Source organism: Chelonoidis abingdonii, chromosome 23, assembly GCF_003597395.2.
Source record: "Chelonoidis abingdonii isolate Lonesome George chromosome 23, CheloAbing_2.0, whole genome shotgun sequence".
Lineage (NCBI taxonomy): Eukaryota > Metazoa > Chordata > Testudines > Testudinidae > Chelonoidis > Chelonoidis abingdonii.
The window spans coordinates 15,249,226-15,266,979 of NC_133791.1; the positions used below are offsets into that span (position 1 = coordinate 15,249,226).

Here is a 17,754-nt window from a genome sequence, read left to right on the forward strand (position 1 = left end):
GCTTTTCCGTTTTGTGAATTTTTTTGAGATTTTTACCTTTTTTCCTGATTCAAGATGGGAAAAATTATTGAAATCACAAAAATTACTATAGGAATAAGACGACAATTTCCTGAATAGCTCTATACCATTCCATGATCGACTGATTATAATTTTCAGGTGGAAGGTTAGAAGGTGACTTCATAATGGTGCTTCATAAAGAAATCTGTGCAGAACAGCCCTTCTACTTATGTATCAGCTTATGCAAGGGAAATATAGACACCCTCTGATTTGTTGCAGAACTAGACTTCTGTTGGACTGAAAGGAGAAAAGAGAGACTTTTGTCACCAGAGTTCTTCCACAAATGGCATGAAATGTCAGCATGAAAACTTCATTTTTGCAGTTGCCTAAACCAGGATGCAGTCCCAGGCACTTTATGTTCTGAAGAAAAGCTTGGATGCAGTTCAAGGGAACTCCAAATTGAGGCAGTGCAGGCCAGGACGGAGGAAGTAACTTCCAGCTTCACATCCGACATTGGCAGGCTTCAGTAAATATGAGGGCTGAGGTTGCAACTCAGAAAGAGACAGAGTGAATCAGTTACTTATATGTAGGCTGCATTGACTGGGAACAACAGAAGGAAGTAGTGCACAGCTGAAAGTGAAACAGGCCATCTTTAACTTACAAATAAAGGTGCAGCTCCTACAGGGAACAGAAAAAATACCAGCTGTATTTAGGTCAAATGCTGTCCTCCAGTGGATACAAGTAAACCCCATACATGTTGAGGTCTGATGCTGGGCAGATGCTGTGTGTTATATCAGTTTCTGACAGACATGATGGCTTTGCCTTTTTTTACACATTGGAAATGCTTGTGGAGTGTGATAGGCAATGTTTTTTTGGGGGTGGGGGGAACTGAGTGGTTATTTCAGTGGTCTCCACTTTTATTCAAGATAAGAGCAGCTTGCTCAAACCTGCTCCAGTTTATGGAAAGTAGGTGTAGCCTTCAGGCTCCTGGCAAATAATCAAAATAGCCTTCGGTTGGGCAAAGCTTTGATGCTCCCAGCTTAGAGGTAAGACTAACAGGTGCCTTTCTGAGACTTTTATGCACAAAGAACCTGTGTGTTTTTTGTTAAGTGAGGTTGAACGTTGCAAGGAAGTGCTCGTTTGCTGAGAAGGAAGCTGGCTCACAAGCTATAGTTTATCCACATCTGGAGGTGTAGGAAGGGAAGAATATAAATCTGTGGGGGAAATGTAGCCTGGGATTTCAGATTAAAGCACTGCAGATGTGTGTGTTGATTTTCAGATTTGAAATACGTAAATAGTGAAGGTGGAACATTTGCACTGCTGAATGAAGGCTGGTCTGTTGCAAGCTGAGCTTTCCCTGTGTTCAGGAATAAGTGCCCTGTGATATATCGCTGTGCAATAAAACACCAGCACAGACATTCTGCCATTTATCATAATAGGAAAATCCTCCCAAGCTTGGGCTTTGCAATTAGGCAAGCCATATATTTTAATCAAATAGAGCTTTCATGTAAAGGCCTATCCCACTGATTTCCAGATGTTGTAGAACGAAGTGAGAAGTAGGGGAATGTATTTCCACAGAGGGATCTTAAAACCTGTGGTAGTCACAGACCTTGTGCTCCCCCTTAGCAGATGCCCAGATTCCTAAATGTGCTGTCTCTGGAGCAGGGAATCGAACCGGTATTTATTTTGGTTCAGTTCAGGTTTGAGTTCAGTTGCATTCTGTGTATTTAGGTTTAATTTCAATTCAAGCCACCCAAAAAACCAATTCAGTAACCGGTTTGAACTGGTTCAAACCATTTTTCAGTCTTATTGGAAGTAAATTTAAAAAAAGAGAGAGTTGAAACTTAAAGTTGAAACTATTTTGATTTTTGGCCATTTGTTAATTTTTATCTTTAACTTTACATGAGTTTTCCTAGTATCTTTCTGTTGTCAAATAAACACGATTATTTTTCTATGAGGTATTTATTTGAGCGAACTAGACAGCTTCCAGTGTTCGCTCTTTCATATTGGATGTTTTGCACTGAACGGATAAATTTGAGTTTGCGGAATGAGCCTGGCCTCAAGTGAAACATCTGGAGGGAGAAGCTGCTTGGGGATGGGTGGGAGGAGGCCTGTCCTAAGGGGGAGAAGGTTTGGGGACCCATTACCTTGGGCTTGGAGAGGTATTCCGGGACCAGGGAGCATTCCACCTCTTCTCTCCCTGGGGGGAGCCTCAGAGCGTTCTTCTATCTAGCAATAAAAGACCCACAGCATAAAGTTTCAGAGCCCAGGTCATCTAGCTCAGGCTCGCGGGGCTAAAAATAGCCGTGTAGACATGCAGGCTCCACTGGAGCCTCCCACCTCCTCAGGTTTCAGAGCCCAGGCTACAGCCTGGACCCAAATGTCTACACGGCTGTTTTTAGCCCTGCAGTCCGAGCCAGTTGACTTGGGCTCTGGGACTCGCTGTGAGTTTTTCATTGCTGTGTGGATGTACCCAGAAGTGATGGTTCAACCGCTGTGCCCTCTGGCTGCCTCATGTGGTGTGCAGGCAGCTCCTAAGCTTCCCTTCTCCCTATTCATGGGCTGGCCTCCTTCTGTTCTTCTTTGAGTGTCGATTCCAATCAGGTGTGCGCACGTGCACGGTAGCCGGAAGATTTTTCCCATAGCAGCATCCATCGGGTCAGTCCAGGCGCCCCCTGGAATTGTGCCTTCATGGCGCTCAATATAGAGCCCTGCTGATCCTCCACCCCCTCTGTTCCCTCTTATGCCAGTGACGGTGACTGGAACTTCCCCTAGCCCTCGCTTTAGCAAGCGTATTCAACTCCAGTTAGTTTATCTCAGTATTTAATAGTTAGTGGTTAGAGTTGTTGGGGGTTTCTACCCTTCTTCTGACTCCCTGAAGCTGTGGTGTGCTGCGGTCCCGGGGGTTTAACAACTGTGTGGTCTGCGTGAAGCTCGTGCCAAAGAGCGATCCACACTCCTCGTGTTTATGATGCCTAGGGGAGGGTCACCAGAAGTATTGCTGTAAGATCTGCTGCAAGTTCCGCCCTCGAATTCTTAGAGAGGGAGCAGCGGCTTAAAGTGATCCTCGTGGAGGCAGCTCTACGTCTCCATTCGGACCCAGGCTCAGGACTAGGCTCCTAGCACTTCCTCCTCAAGGCGGAGTGGTCGGATGTCGTTGTCGAGTTTGGTGCCAAGAAGAGACTCGTCCTGAGACTCTCGGCATCAGGACGGTGCCACAGAAGAAAAAGAAGCTTGCCAGTTGGTCACCCCCGGCTAAATTTAAGGAAGTGAGACTCCAGGTGGGCCACAGCTTGAGATCCCCAGGTGAAGCAGTTAGTCCAGGCCCCCCATGTTCACTGGTCCCTACCGGCCAGCAGCTACCGCTTCCTTCGATGCTGGAAGCTGTTGAAGCTGCTCAGGATCTGCTGCACCTTATGGTGCCCCCCCCCAGTAGGGAGCAACCTCTGGCGCTGGCGGCCCCACCCTGCCCCCACGTGTAGTTAGGAGGAAAGCTGGCAATGATGTCCAGGCATTCCCCCTCTCCACGTCCTTTGGCACTGGCCCACTCGGACAGAGAGCTTAGTCACTCCAGGCGTGGCCATTTTAGTGGCAGAATCCATCACAGTGGCCATACTGGATACCCTGGGCCTTTTATGAGAGCCAGGGAGGGATCCACGGGCACTGCTCTGCAGAGTCTTCAGTGACCTCAGCCACATTAGTCCCACTGTCACCCGTGCAGCTCACTTGAGCGCCTGCCCACATGCCAACGCCATCAGCTGCGGCACCATTGCTGGCACCAGCGACTCTTTTGATCCCGGCGCTGACAGCGATTTCAGGTCATGACGGACAATACAACAGCAATGTTCTGTATCCATAAATGGCAGGGTGTACACTCCTCTCCCCTGTGCCAGGAAGCCCTCATGCTGTGGGACTTCTGTGTAGAACATTCAATACACCTGCACGCATCGTACCTTCCTGGGTTACAGAATGAGCTGACAGATCACCTCAGCAGGTCGTTCCACAGCCACGAGTGGTCCCTTCGCCCAGATGTCGTAGTTTCAATCTTCCAGAGCTGGGGTTTTCCCTTGATGGACCTATTCACCACATGACACAACAGGAAGTGCCAGCAGTTCTGATCCTTCAAAAATCACAGCCCAGGCTCCAGCGCAGATGTGTTCTTCCTCCTGTGGGGAGGTTGTCTCCTATTCACGTGTCCGCCCATACCGTTCGTTCACAAGGTACTCGTCAAGATCCGGAGAGAACAAGCTCATGTCATATTGATAGCACCAGCCTGGCCCCATCAGCACAAGTACACCTCTCTCCTAGATATGGAACCCCCAATTACCCTTCTGCTCTTCCTGGACCTTCTGACACAAGATCAGTCGTCTTGAGCATCTGAACATTGAGTCACTTCCCCTCATGGCTTCTCCATGGTTGGACCTGATGGAGCTTTCCTGTTCATACCAAGTAAGACAGGTCCTCCTTGACAGCAGAAAACCCTCTACGAGAGCCACATATCTTGCAAAGAGGAAGAGATTTTCAGTCTGGTTGGCGCAGCACCATTTGTCCCCGATGGTAGCCTCAGTGTCACTTATTCTGAATTACCTCCTCCTTCTGAAGCAGCATGGGCTTTGGTTGTCATCAATGAGGGTGCACTTAGCCACCATCTCGGCCTTCCACCTGGGCACAGAGGGTCACTCTGTGTTTGATAACCCTATGGTCAGCAGGTTCTTAAAAGGGCTCGACAGGCTATACCCTAGTGTCCGTCAGCCTGTCCCTGCTTGGGACCTCATCCTGGTCCTCTGTTGGCTCATGGGCCCCCCTTTGAACCATTAGCGAGATGCTCCCTACTCTTCCTCTCTTACAAGGTGGTGTTCCTGGTAGCGATAACCTTGGCTAGGAGGGGTCTGAGCTCAGGGCCCTAACATCAGAGCTTTCCTACACCGTGTTCTATAAGGACAAAGTTCAGCTCAGGCCTCAACCTGCTTTTCTCCCGAAGGTTGTGTCGCAGTTCCACATCAACCAGGACATCTTTCTCCCGGTGCCGCATTCCTGCAGCAGGGAGCAGAGGTTTCACTCTCTGGATGCCCGCAGGGTGCTGGCCTTTTACATCAAGAGAACAAAGCCATCCAGAAAATCGGTCCAATTATTCGTGTCATTGGTGGACAGAATGGAAGGTCAGCCTGTGTTGTCACAGCACATCTCGTCACGGATCGCGTCCTGTATTCATGAGTGCTACAACCTGGCAGGTGTTCCCGCACCCCCAAGCGCTGCGCAGTCCATCACGGCGCAGGCTGCTTCAACAGTGTTCCTGGCTCAGGCTCCCACTCAGGAAATCTGCAGGGCGGTGATGTGGTCCTCCATCCATACTTTCGCCATGCACTATGTGACTACCCAGCAGGCCAGAGACGATGCAGCCTTCGGATGAGCAGTGCTCCAATCAGTGGAAGACTCTGACCCCACCTCCTGAATTTGGGCTTGAGTCACCTGATTCGAATCAACATGAACAAGCACTTAAAGAAGAAAAAAATGGTTTTTCACCTTCTTGTAAGTGTTGTTCTTCGAGATGTATTGTTCATGTCCATTCCAATACCTACCGTTTTACCCCTCTGTTGGAGTAGCCAGCAAGAAGGAACTGAAGGGGTAGCAAGTCAACAGGGCTCTGTATTGAATGCCATGAAGCCGCGACTCCAGGGGGTGTCCGGAACAACCCAACGGATGCTGCTAGGGAAAAATCTTCTGGTTACCCTGCGCATGCACACACCTGATTGGAATGGACATGAACAACATGTGTTGAAGAACAACAGTTTTGAGAAGGTGAATAACCATTTTTTCTCCTTGAACAGAGGCAGGCCTTGCTGGTAGCAATCTCATGCATCTTATTTTATAATGAAAATAAGATCACAATAGTGTGTGGTGTTCTGTTTTTTTATAAATGGTCAGCTTAAAAAATGCTAAACATTTATTCTAACAAGTAACACACTTTTATTTTTCTTCCCTGTTCCAGTTCAGGTTCAGTATCTAGGACAAAATGTATAGTTCAAGTTCAGATCTGACTCAAGTAAAAATACTAGTTTGAATGGGTTGCCCTGTTTGCTACATGCGTAACATTTTGGGGTACAATAGAATGGATGAGATTCACTGGTAATTGCACAGGGAATTCCTTCTGCTTCTTCCTGTGAACTTGTCAGACTTTCCGGTTGTCCAGTCACATAATAGCTGGTTTTACAATGGGAGCGGGAGGGAGGAAGGGAAGAGCATGCATAGACCAGCAGAGTGCAGAACTGGTTTACCATCACAAGATGGGTAGTTTAAGGCTTTGAATATACAATTCTGGGAAAGAGGAAGGGCATATTTAGGCTGCACTGCTTGAATAGGTACATTTGAAGGCCATGCACAAACAGAAATCTTCAGTGGAGTTCTGCAAAACTAGCAGTATTGGGATATGTGACATTTACACCCTCAATTTTACTTTGGGGCATCTGCTTTGAATTTAGAATCCAACTTAGTAGAAACTGCCAAGTTTTGCCTCACTTGGTGTCCAAACATTTTGACATTTTTCCCACCTCAATCTCATTCTCTACCTGCTAGCCCAGGCTTGTGAACCTTTGGGCAAAACTGGTCATTTTAAATTCCCTTGGAGAAGTTTGCATTGCTCCATTCCACAACAGCTGTATACATTGATTGGGGTTCTTCAGAGTGACATGGATTAACTTTCTTCAAATCTTTTCTACTATTCTCAAGGACGCTGGTGATGGACCAAAATACTTATCCAACTTACATTTCTCTTTCATCTTATCTTTTCCTGCAAATAACCTTGCAATAAGTCCAGACAGCAGCAGACAGCTGCTGTATTCTGCATGTGAGACATCCCAAGTCTCCAACTAGCTATCCAGAGCTTAATATACCCCGAAGAGTGAACTTCCCTCAGAGTTGGACTTGCAGCAGATGTCTCGGGAAATGAGGCAAGGAAGCCAGCTAGTGTGCATCTCAGATGGGAGAGGAGTGACTGAGACGTGTAGATGGGACTTGGCTCATTCTGGAGTATTAACTTTTTTTTGACTGAGCTCATTGGCAGATGGGGAGTGACAGTGGGAAGATGAGCTGCTTGTTAACATCAACTTACAGAATGGAATTTCCCCTCCAAAGTAAATTAACCCCCTTTTGTAGCAGCTGTAGCCTTTCTGCTTGAAATCTTACATTAACAGCCCACTGAAGGAGCCTTTAAAAGAAGAAAAGCTGCTGTTTGTATAACATGGCTGCGGACTGACTCCGAACTCCCTTAAAACAGCCTCTCGTAACATCTGGGCTTCTACAGCACATAATGTTTTCCTTCTGGCAGCAGATTTTATGGAGACGTAATAAAATACGTTTTACAAAAATAATTCTATTTTCAGATTGTGTTTTGCCAGTGAGCGGGGCCTGTCCAGGTGTGGAGGAGATGCAGTGGGGAGCTTGTGGAAGTAAATCAACCATTGCCAGTGCCCCCAGTGTCCCAGATTTGGTCAATTTACTGATGGCTCCCCCAACCTTACCATAATGTGTGCTTGTATAGTTCAGATTTATGTTCATCCTCTCCGCGGTCAGATCCTTTTTCTAGGCAACATGTCTCTATGGTATGTAAACAATCTGACTGTGTAATCTAAGGGGAAAATGAAACTTTGTTCTTCCCCCTCTCGCCCTCTTCACCTCCCAGGTTATTTTTTGCCTTCAAGGCTCAAACTTAATTAAATGCACCTCCAGGCTTGTTAGATACTTAACTTAAAAGAAGAAATCTGTAGCTGCTCTAGATTTCCAGACTAGACCTCGAGGAAGGGACAGGAACAGATGGATAAGAGAATTCAGTGGGTTACTGAAACTCTCTGAATCCCTTGTCTACAATGTTGTCATTGTTTTTATGCCTTCTCAGCACATCTGTATCAGTTGCCTGTCCTAGGACTGATATTCACTGGTTGGCAGCATATCTGCATTTAGTGAGAAGAATTTTCACCTAAGGCAGCAGAGGAGCCAATCTCTTCTCTAGCACCACAGGTTTACAGATTACATGGGGCTTGCTGTGGTCTCCAGAGGAATGCTGCCTTAGGCTGCTCTAAATAGAGGCAGAGCTTGTAAAGGGAACATGGCATCCTAGTATCAGCTCTAACTTACTCTCAGTGGGGAAAGGGGTTCAAAGTCTCAGTTGGCTCATTGCTGTCCCCTGTTCAGACTTCCCTAAGCAGGTGTTCTACAGTGCATAATTGGGGATTTTACTCATTAAAACAATAGCATCAGTAATGGGGCTTAACTTTGTCTTGGTTGCAGAAACTTCATGTTAAATGGTCAAAGTGTTAACTCTATGCGCCTTGCAAAGTAGAACCCTCCATGCCAATCACTTGGTGTCTAAAACACCTTTGCTCTTTCTAATAAGAGATGAATTTTGGTGGAACTTCCTATTTCTGTGTGCGCCTGAAGTTTGGTAGCAGCTAAAGGCTGGCAGTAACCTAAATTATCTCTAATTTTAGCAGACTGCTGTGGTCTTTCTTTCCCAAACCATAGCAGCTTGGGACATCCACAGTATTCCTCCCACTTCTGTTGGAAGATAAATAATTTCCAAAGTGCAGATAACTGGGAAGATCTGAAAATACTGAATTTGCTCCCGTGTGTGGTTAGAAATAGGGCTGAGATAAAGAATAAAAAACAGCTTTTTTTTACAGGGACAGACCCCAGTTGTTAGACTCACAGCTCCATGCAGTGTGCACCTCATCAGTAGCTCCATTGTTCTATGAATCCAGGCAGCTTCTGTGTTCCCCCTCTTTCTGTCCCCATCAAAGAATAATTGCATGCATTGTGTATCTACTGCAGCCACATCATGGCCAACTCTGCAAGATACATTTATCCCCTTTAGAGATGATAGGTTAGTGCTGGTGCAAACAGAAAGGGTCTCTCATGGTACTGTGTGGTTACTGTGGGTGAAATGGGATTAGTGAGAAACGTTTAAAGGAAGCACCAACATGACCCTGTCTCCACCCTGGGGATAGCTTGTTCTTCGTGTGAGATGGTTGCTTGAGTTGGCTGGTGTACTGGTCACTAATGAGATTTATACTTTTGGGGTTTCCCATTTGGCTTACAAACCATATGCATTTTATATCTGACCTTATTCTGAAAAAGGCTGCATTTACTCTACAACTCTGGCATTTAACCACATTCTCCCATCCCTGCTGTTAGTATGTGGAACTATCGTATATCCCTTCCCACCTTGTTTCTCCATTACAACTGGTTCTGTTTCTTTTCTCACCAGATGGAGAAAGATGAAACTGTGAGCGATTCCTCTCCACACATAGCCAATATTGGACGCTTGGTAGAGGTAAGTACACTGGGACCATCGCAGCTCTAGTAACTTACGTTGTACCAAGCCTAAATTTCCCAGCCATCTTTCCAGTCTAATGAGTTAAGGCCCTTTGTGTGCTTCACAATAGTTCTTAGCGGTGAAAAGTCCTTCCTGCACAATTCTAGTCACTCCCCCTTTACCTCTCTCCCCCACTCAATACAATAATAACCTTCCTGGAAGTGAAGCGGCCGTGTCCTTAGTATTAGTAAACACTTTCCCACCTGGAGTCACTTACAGAGTCATTGTTTTTGACAGAATTACTTAAAGCCATGCCATAGCATACCGAGCTGCCTTTCAGCTGACATGTCAGCATGTGGGAAGTGCTCATTAAGTGCGCTGCAGTTGTTTTTCACAGCACTTAACTTCATTGCAATTGTCAGTCTTATCCTCAGTGTACTAAGAGTCAAGGATAAGATTGCATTAGTTGCTGGAAAGGGGGTGTGGAGCAACACTTGGCGGCTATTTTACCACACCATATTCTAGAAAGAAACTCTTATCCTCATTGATTTCAGGCTTCATAGTCACTTACTTTGGAAGGAGGGGAGAAAATCCTTAGTGAAATTAGTGTGCGCATAATACTGTTGCTAAAGAGCACCAGACACTCAAAGCATCAAGGACAAAACACACTTGATTTCGGGCCTTTTGTCAGAGGAGGGGTTGCCAGTGATTCAGGCCAGATTGAAGTTTTGCTGGGGGAGAAAGTATCACTTCCAAACATATTGCAGTTGTACCATTAGCCACCAACTCGGAGAATTCAACTTTGTTCTGTAGAACCCTTGACCTCTTGGGTTCCTTAAATGGCTGACTTAGAACCTGGGAGTTTGTTCTGTTAGGGATTGGAACTAATAAGAGGGGGTGAATGGGCTGTCCTCTTTGCAGTGGGATATAAGCAAGGAGTTGGATCCCTGAACAAAAACTGCCCTCTTGTGGTCCTGGACAGGTATTTTGTGTGTGTAGCCTTCCACAGTAACCAGGAGCAAAGCAAATCCTCAGACACTAATGTGAGCTGAATCTCCAGCTGTTAGGAGAAGTGGGGCGCACAGGCTGATGTGAAAACTTAAACAACAGGCTACAGTGGGCCAAATCATGCTGTGGAAAGCATTGTATCTCAATACAGGCAACTGAGCTGGTGAAAGGGTACTCATAAGAAAGTTTAGTAACTTCTAATAACCATAGAAACAACTGCAGTGATTAATAGGCTGGCTTCTCCCTTTCTTCTAGGACATGGAAAACAAAATCAGAAGTACGCTGAATGAGATTTATTTTGGAAAAACAAAGGACATCGTTAATGGGCTGAGGTAATGGACCATCCACAGCTGGCACTTAGAGCTCACTTAGCCCCTCTCCCTCCCCCAGTAGCACCTGCAGTATTGTCCCACAGTCAAACAGTGACTGGCATTCCTTTGCTAGAACTTCCTCCTTTCCATATCTCCAATTAGTCACCTCATTGTGTTTTGGAAACATTTACTAGTAGTGGTGTATTTAGAGAACAGTCTCTTACACCTTTTGACTACAGGAATTTGCAGCTCTTTAACCCCTTGTTCCCAGTTCAAGAAGAGCATAGCACAATTAGGTACTGTAGCTTGATGAGATTACTTTTTAATGGGCAGCTTAATCATTCAGATGGGAGAAGGTTGTATATGCTGGGAAACTAAATTTTGACTCAGAGACCTAAACTTATTCTTACAAATAATTCTCACATGCCAAACAATCATAAGGAACTGGCGATTCTATGAAAACAGAGCTTGTGATTTTTTTTAAAATGTGCCACCACTTTTCTTCCCCGCTCCCTCAGGCTGGAATGTAGCTTACTAGAGCAGACCAAGTGAATGAGCCGAGTCTGCTGTGTGTTTCTGCAGGGAAGTTGTGTGAGGCTTTGTATCTTGATCGTGTCCAATCAGGAACTTGGCAACTGGGTGGGTGTGTTTTAATTTGGGGAGGGGGGGGAGTGCAGAACTGAGAGGGTGTTTGATGCTAATTAAACTCTTCTACTCTGTAAATTGGACTTCCCAGCGTAGTGCAATAATGCAGAAAACACAATAGACAAATATGCAAATTCTGCAGTTCCCGTGCATACTGATGTATGAAAGCATCAGCAGGTCTGCCCTGCAATGGTAGAATTATGGTGCTGATAAAACACTTCTGCTGCCTTTCTAATGGCAGTTTGGCTGGAGTGGGACCTGGTACTTGACAGACCTATTTAATGAAGTGCTGGTTGAAAACTGTCCCTCATTTTAATTGAAGTGTGTGAGGAATTGGCCAGGCAGCTGCCATTAACATCACATGGAAATATGTAATTGATTATTTTTTCCTATGTGAACCTTGTTGAAAATACCTGTAGCTGAATCTATGCAGTATATTCTCAGATACTACAGTCTAAAAGAGCTATTATTTTGGGTGTCAATGACGTAATCTGTTTGGAACTGTTATCCCCCAGAGTATCTGGGTCTGGCTTTTTCTTCTCACCTTTCCTGTTTCCTCTGACTCGTGTATTTACACTTGTTCTTCCTGAACTCGTTCCTAGTGGCTTCCAGGATGCCAGCTGTCTGTTACTAGGTTCTTCTGACTGTTCTTTTCCCTACTCTGCTTCACTCATTTCTGAACTGCTCTCTGTAGATCTATTGATGCTATCCCCGACAACCAAAAGTATAAGCAGTTGCAGAGGGAGCTTTCTCAAGTGTTGACCCAGCGTCAGATCTACATCCAGCCTGATAACTAAACCAATCCAGGTACCCCTGCCTGTGAGGCGTGACAATCAGCACTAAACTAGGACTCACCCTGCCGAGAACAGGCTGTCTTACCTATGCATGACAACCGAAACCAGAACTAACCTCTAACTCCTGCAGACTGATGACCAACTTCTAATGGGTTTCACCCTAGGGCTATTTCTTCATAGAACCAATGAATGCCTTGATCTTTACTTTCACTGTGTGGCGTTCTGTGCACTGAAATGTGGGGGGATTTGCCAGTTTTGTTTTGCACTCTGTATTGTGGGGGGGAGGGCAGTTATGCAGTAGATGGCCATGTACCCAAAGTGGTGTTTGCTTGTATTCGTTGTTTTTACCCAAAACCATTTGGCTCCATTACAATTGCACCATCTTTTTTTTTTTGTTACAGCAGCTGTACAGATCTTATAGAATACTCATTCCCTGTAATTTTATAGTAGTCCTTTCCCTCTGAATAGAAGGAAGGTTTTGGGAGTAAATAGCTGTCCTTTTAATTGTAAATGATGAAATATAAAGGGCCCTTTGGTCTTGGTACTTCCAAGGCCAGTAGCAACCATGCTGATTCCCCCTTCCCTCCAAATCCTCTTTTTGCCTTGTATGTCTGAGTCTTTCTTGGAGCTTGAAAATTCAGCTCCATTCACCCTACTGAAATGTTTCTAGTCTCCATTTCCCTGGTCCGTGCACAGCCTGTTATAAAGGGGTTTGCTCATATACTGTAAGTTGCTTTTGGAGTTTTGATTGCTTAGGATGCATGACAGTGACTAACCTTGGGCTAGTTTAACCTTCCACTCCAATTCCTAATGAGTTACAGATGCCATGTTAAGCTGACGGAGGGGAAAATGAGCACTGTTTGTTGATGGTGGCCCAGAACCATTACTTTAACCTGTGACAAATGCAAATATAAAATGTATATATTAAAGCAACTGAATTCTCCAGAGATGAGAGGATGGAAATACTTTCTAGTAACATTAGAAAAATAACTCTCTGATACAAAAAATGGACTTCGTTTTCAGAAATGAGCGCCCAGGAATAACGTAGCCCTGACCACAGGAGAGGATGTAAAATATAGACTATATGGAGAGGAGTCTACTAAATTGGATGCTAATGGCTTCCCTGAAGTGTTAGCATCTCTTTAAAAGGCCAATGTCATTGTTGTGTTATCTGATCGGTTATAAGATCCCTTTTTAACTAGGGATCTTTATTGTACCTTGCTGAAACAGCTGAAAGATTCTTTAGCCATGAAAGGATTAATAAGCAAAATCAAGATTCTTTAAATGTGTGGCTTTTTTCTATAACCATTTACTAAGAAAGTCTGGGGTATATTTTGCCTGCAATACCCTTATCACATCTATTCTACTTCAGCTGCTTTGGTTACAGTTGATGACGACTGTAGATAAAGATTAAACTGGAGATGCAAATAAGTTCCTGAACAGAAATCTCTGGACATACAGCACCACTAGTAAAGAACTGGGATAAAGGAATAGTGTGTGTAAAGCAGAACTGTCTCATCATCATATGACTTTCTCATGAAGTGCTAGCAGATATTGGAAATACCTCATCTGTTACAGATCTACAGCTTGAGCTCAAAATAAAGATTTGTAAAAGTTAAACTGCTGTAATACCAGCTCTCAACCTCTCCCATACAGCAAGCCCTTGAGATCTGCTCACCATTCTCTTGGAGTTTGCAGTCCCATGTTGACAACTGCTCTAGTGGTCTGCTTTGTTGCAGCTGCTAACTCCTTAAGAAGGAAAATACTCTTCCCCCCAATCCCCAGAGCAGCAGCAGAGATGCCATTAAACATTCCTGCTTAGGGCACCAGTGACAGCATAAGCCCCAAGAATTCCTTGTTGGAATTTTTTTATATGATGTGTTCTGCTAGAAGCCCATAATGAAGGTTTGTAGCTAGTGGGCCTCCATTTGATAATGAAAGATTACTTTCCTTCCAACAGCTACATGATAGCTCATAGAAAAATACAAAGACTAGCTTCTTAAAAATCTAGCTTTCTAATGTACATTTTTATCTGTTTAAACTTAAAGCAAAAGCTGCCTGAATGCCTAGGTGAACCTAAAACTTTGTGTGTCGAAGCACGTGAACATAGATGAGAGATTCATTATCTTGGTAATTTTATTCCATAAAGCAGCTTTCACAAGCCAGAGTTAAAACAACTCTTATTTGAACTCTGCCCTAAGACGAAAAACTTTTTGGTCTTTCTGTAAAGCAGCTTCTGCTCTTCCCATGCGTAAATGCCTTGGTAGGGACGGTTTGACTTGGCTGCCACATACTGAGATATTCATTACCTGGACTATTTGTTAGGTCCTGCAAACAGGTCCATTGCAGAGTTGGCATAGAATAACTGCTGGATTATCTACCTTAACGTCATGATCACTTTGAGATTGATCCACTCTAACACAGTCTGAGGGACAACTAGATGTTCTCAAGTTCTAATGTGAAGAATTGGGATTTTCCTCCCCCCAAGAATTGGAGGTAGTGGAACTTTAGAGGAAGTATATCTGTGGTGACTCCATGTTAGAGTGAATTTTGCTATACTTGTGGAAGAGTGTTCACTTTACCTTCTGTCCTCCATATTTGCAACAGGCAAATAGAGGTTGTTTCCTCTAAGCCTGAATCATTGTGCTGCTATTGCCTCAAATCCCAGAAGAATACCTGTTAAAAATCACTGCTTTCAAATGTCCCACTTTAATTTGTTTCCTTCCTCCCAACAGGTCTGTGCAGACTTTTGCAGACAAATCAAAACAAGATGCTCTTAAAAATGACCTGGTGGAGGCTTTGAAGAAAAAGCAGCAAAGTTAAAGTACTCTTCTTGCTAACAAGACATGCCATGCACTCATTAGATTCCTTTCTTAGACAATTCATTTTCTCCCTAGCCCCCCCTTTTTGGTTACATCACATCACAGTTTGCATCCAGTACTATCCATACATCGCCATCTCCCCATAAATAAAGCTGTACAAACTTTTTCAGTCTCTGAAGCTTATTTGCATCACATTTTACTATCGAGACCTTAAGATATATTTCTGTAGAAGTCATACATTTCCCCCCCTCTTTTTTTCCCATTTATATGCATAAACACCAATCATTCTGTTTCTTTTCCTCCCCTCCCCCGCCTTTTGTTACATTGGTGTAAAAAATGTAAAACAAAATTTATTAAATACTGTGGTGTGTGAAAGAGGAAAAACTGGAAAAATGTATTCCACGTATGTGTGGGGATTGGGCATGGGGGACAGCTGGTGGGAGGGAGGGAAGAGAGGGTGTTCTTCAGTGTTGGACTATACTGATTAACCAGACTTGCAAGGAAACATTGATTTGGTGACCTGCTGAAAGTTCTGCTCTTCTATAGCCTCTTTCCAAGGCACCTTTCTGTCAATTTTTATGGAATGCAAAAGGGGTTTTTGTTTTGATTTTGTTTTTTGTAAAGCTTAAATTGAATCTACATCTTATACTTGAGCCTCCATACTAAAAACAAAAAAACCCACAAAATAAAAAAAATCCTGGGAAAGCAACGTGCATCCTGTGTCCTTTTTATTCCTTATTCCTGCCTTTCTCATTACTTAGCATTTATGCTCATGGTGCATTCTTCTGTGGGAGTAGAGAGCAGCTGTCCCATCTACACACAGAGGTTTGAATTACAAACAGCCACTATACTGTATGGCCACAGAAAGCAAGTGAGCTCTTCTTGTCTCACACTACGATCAGCTGAAACTGATTTGGTTGGAGGGAGACTACTTGTAGTTGGCTAGTCACAGATTGGGTGCATCTTGCCAGCTTTGTGGTACTGTTTTTCATTAGCTTGCCATACTTTCAAGATGTTGGCATGAGGATGTTGTCATCCTGCTGCATTCTGGGATTGGAGCTTCAGGCATATAGCAAATGTGGAACAGATGTATTCTGAGAAGAATTAGAGTATTTGACTACATTGTATGTTGAACATAGTTGAAGTAAAACCTGTTTGTTAAAACACTTGGGGAGAAGAGAGGTCTAACCAACACTTGGCAATGTTAAATGGGGCCAATTCTAAGCAATGGTACTGGTGAAAAGCTGTTGTACACCCACTTCATTTCCACTTAGATACCTTTTTAACTTACATAAGTGAATTTAGTGTTTGTGGAAGGAGCAAGACGTAGCTCTGTGACCAAAAATCTGATTCACACCAAGAATGTATTTCAAATGGCAGTAGGAAGGCTTTTCTCTTGGAAGCTGACAGTCTTCTGGACATGGTTCCTCCATGTCCCTTCAGTCCATGCCTGTCTGCTGAGAAAACCAGCAAGGGTTCATAGTGGACAGAGGCACACACTACACCACAAAATGACAGCCTAATACTTCTCAGAATACATCTGTTCCACATTTGCTACATGCCTGAAACTCCAGTCCCAGCATGCCCTCCAACATGTCTCATCACTAGCTTCTCACAATATTTACTTGCTACTAGGTTGAAGGGGGGACATGAAAGGCCAGGAGGTCAGAGAGCAGGTTGTTGGGAAGAAATAGGGAAGTGCATCTCACCCTTACGGTCAGGTCAGGCTTTGACTGTCACTTGGGAAATCTGATCTAGAGGGCTGCTCATGGAAGAAAGTAAAAGGGTTTAATTTTTTGTAAAGAAAAGTGACATTTTGTCCCATGTTTGAGTCTTCCCCCAGAAAGCACCACTCCTAGGAAGATGGTGGCATAACTCAGCTCCTAATAGCCATCAGCAGAAGCTGGGAGTGGACAACAAGTGATGGATCACTTTGATTGCCTGTTCTGTTCATTCCTTTTGAAGCATCTTGCATTGGCCACTGTTGAAAGACAGTAGATTGAAGGGGCAAGGGGTGGAGAGCTTTTGCCAATCTAGGCAGAGAGTCCCTTCCCGTGGCAAGACAAGTGATTACTATCCCTCCTCCTTTGAGAGCAGATACTGACTAAATTACCCCTGAAGCCAAAGGATGCCTCTGCCATCTTTTAGTAAGTTCCTTCTGTCTTCACTGAGCCTGTTTAACAACAATGCGTCACCAGAACTACTGCAGCTTCCCTCAGGCATGGCATATTTCCTGTGTAGAATGGTAAGAGAGCAGCAGTTTTCAACTTCTTTTCACATGCAGACCCCTTTTGAAATCTTAGGCACTCTGCAGCCCCCCAGGGGTCTGCAGACTACAGGTTGAAAATACTGTTCTATGGTAATACCAACCAGAACCCCTAGATGTAGCCTGAAGACTCCAGAGGTCTGCGGACTACAGGTTGAAAACCATTGATATAGAAGAATTATCTCCACTCCAACTTCTAGCATAGAATACCTGTTGTTTTTCTGTAACTGATTCTTAGCCCAGCACCTCCAAGGCTAAAAAACTACTCATTCCCTTAGAACAGGGAAAGAGTCTTAAAAGTTATACTTTAAATATTGATGTAACTAACCTCTGAAGTAGAGCTGCTGTGGCAGTGAGGAGTATGTGTGTACAATACTCAATCTACAGACGCAGGCAAAATCCTGTAGTTAGGACTTCAGGATGCAGAACTGAGGTTGCAACTACATGACCAAGACAGAAGGGGGCACTGTGGTGGTAAAGCAGTCACATGACCAGTTGTAATTCAGCACTTACATGAGTCTAGATCTCCAACCTTTTTAAGCACAAGATCACTTTTTGAATTTAAGTGCAACCCAGGATCTACCTCAAAGAAAATGTAGAAACA

The 17,754-nt window shown here is 44.3% G+C and overlaps 1 protein-coding gene across 2 annotated transcripts in view; it reads left to right on the forward strand.

Annotated features, from left to right (window-relative positions):
- Positions 1-15,049, forward strand: part of CAPZB (capping actin protein of muscle Z-line subunit beta) — a 105,307-nt gene extending 90,258 nt beyond the window's left edge. The window contains exons 7-10 of one of the 2 annotated variants that reach the window (XM_032779536.1): positions 9,257-9,322; positions 10,568-10,644; positions 11,963-12,075; positions 14,798-14,883. In XM_032779536.1, coding sequence (XP_032635427.1) covers positions 9,257-9,322; positions 10,568-10,644; positions 11,963-12,065 — 246 coding nt within the window. In that variant the 3' untranslated portion in view covers positions 12,066-12,075; positions 14,798-14,883. Of the gene's footprint in view, positions 1-9,256; positions 9,323-10,567; positions 10,645-11,962; positions 12,076-14,797 lie in introns of both variants that reach the window. The other variant, XM_032779537.1, reaches the window with a different exon arrangement.
- The last annotated feature ends 2,705 nt before the right edge of the window (positions 15,050-17,754 follow it).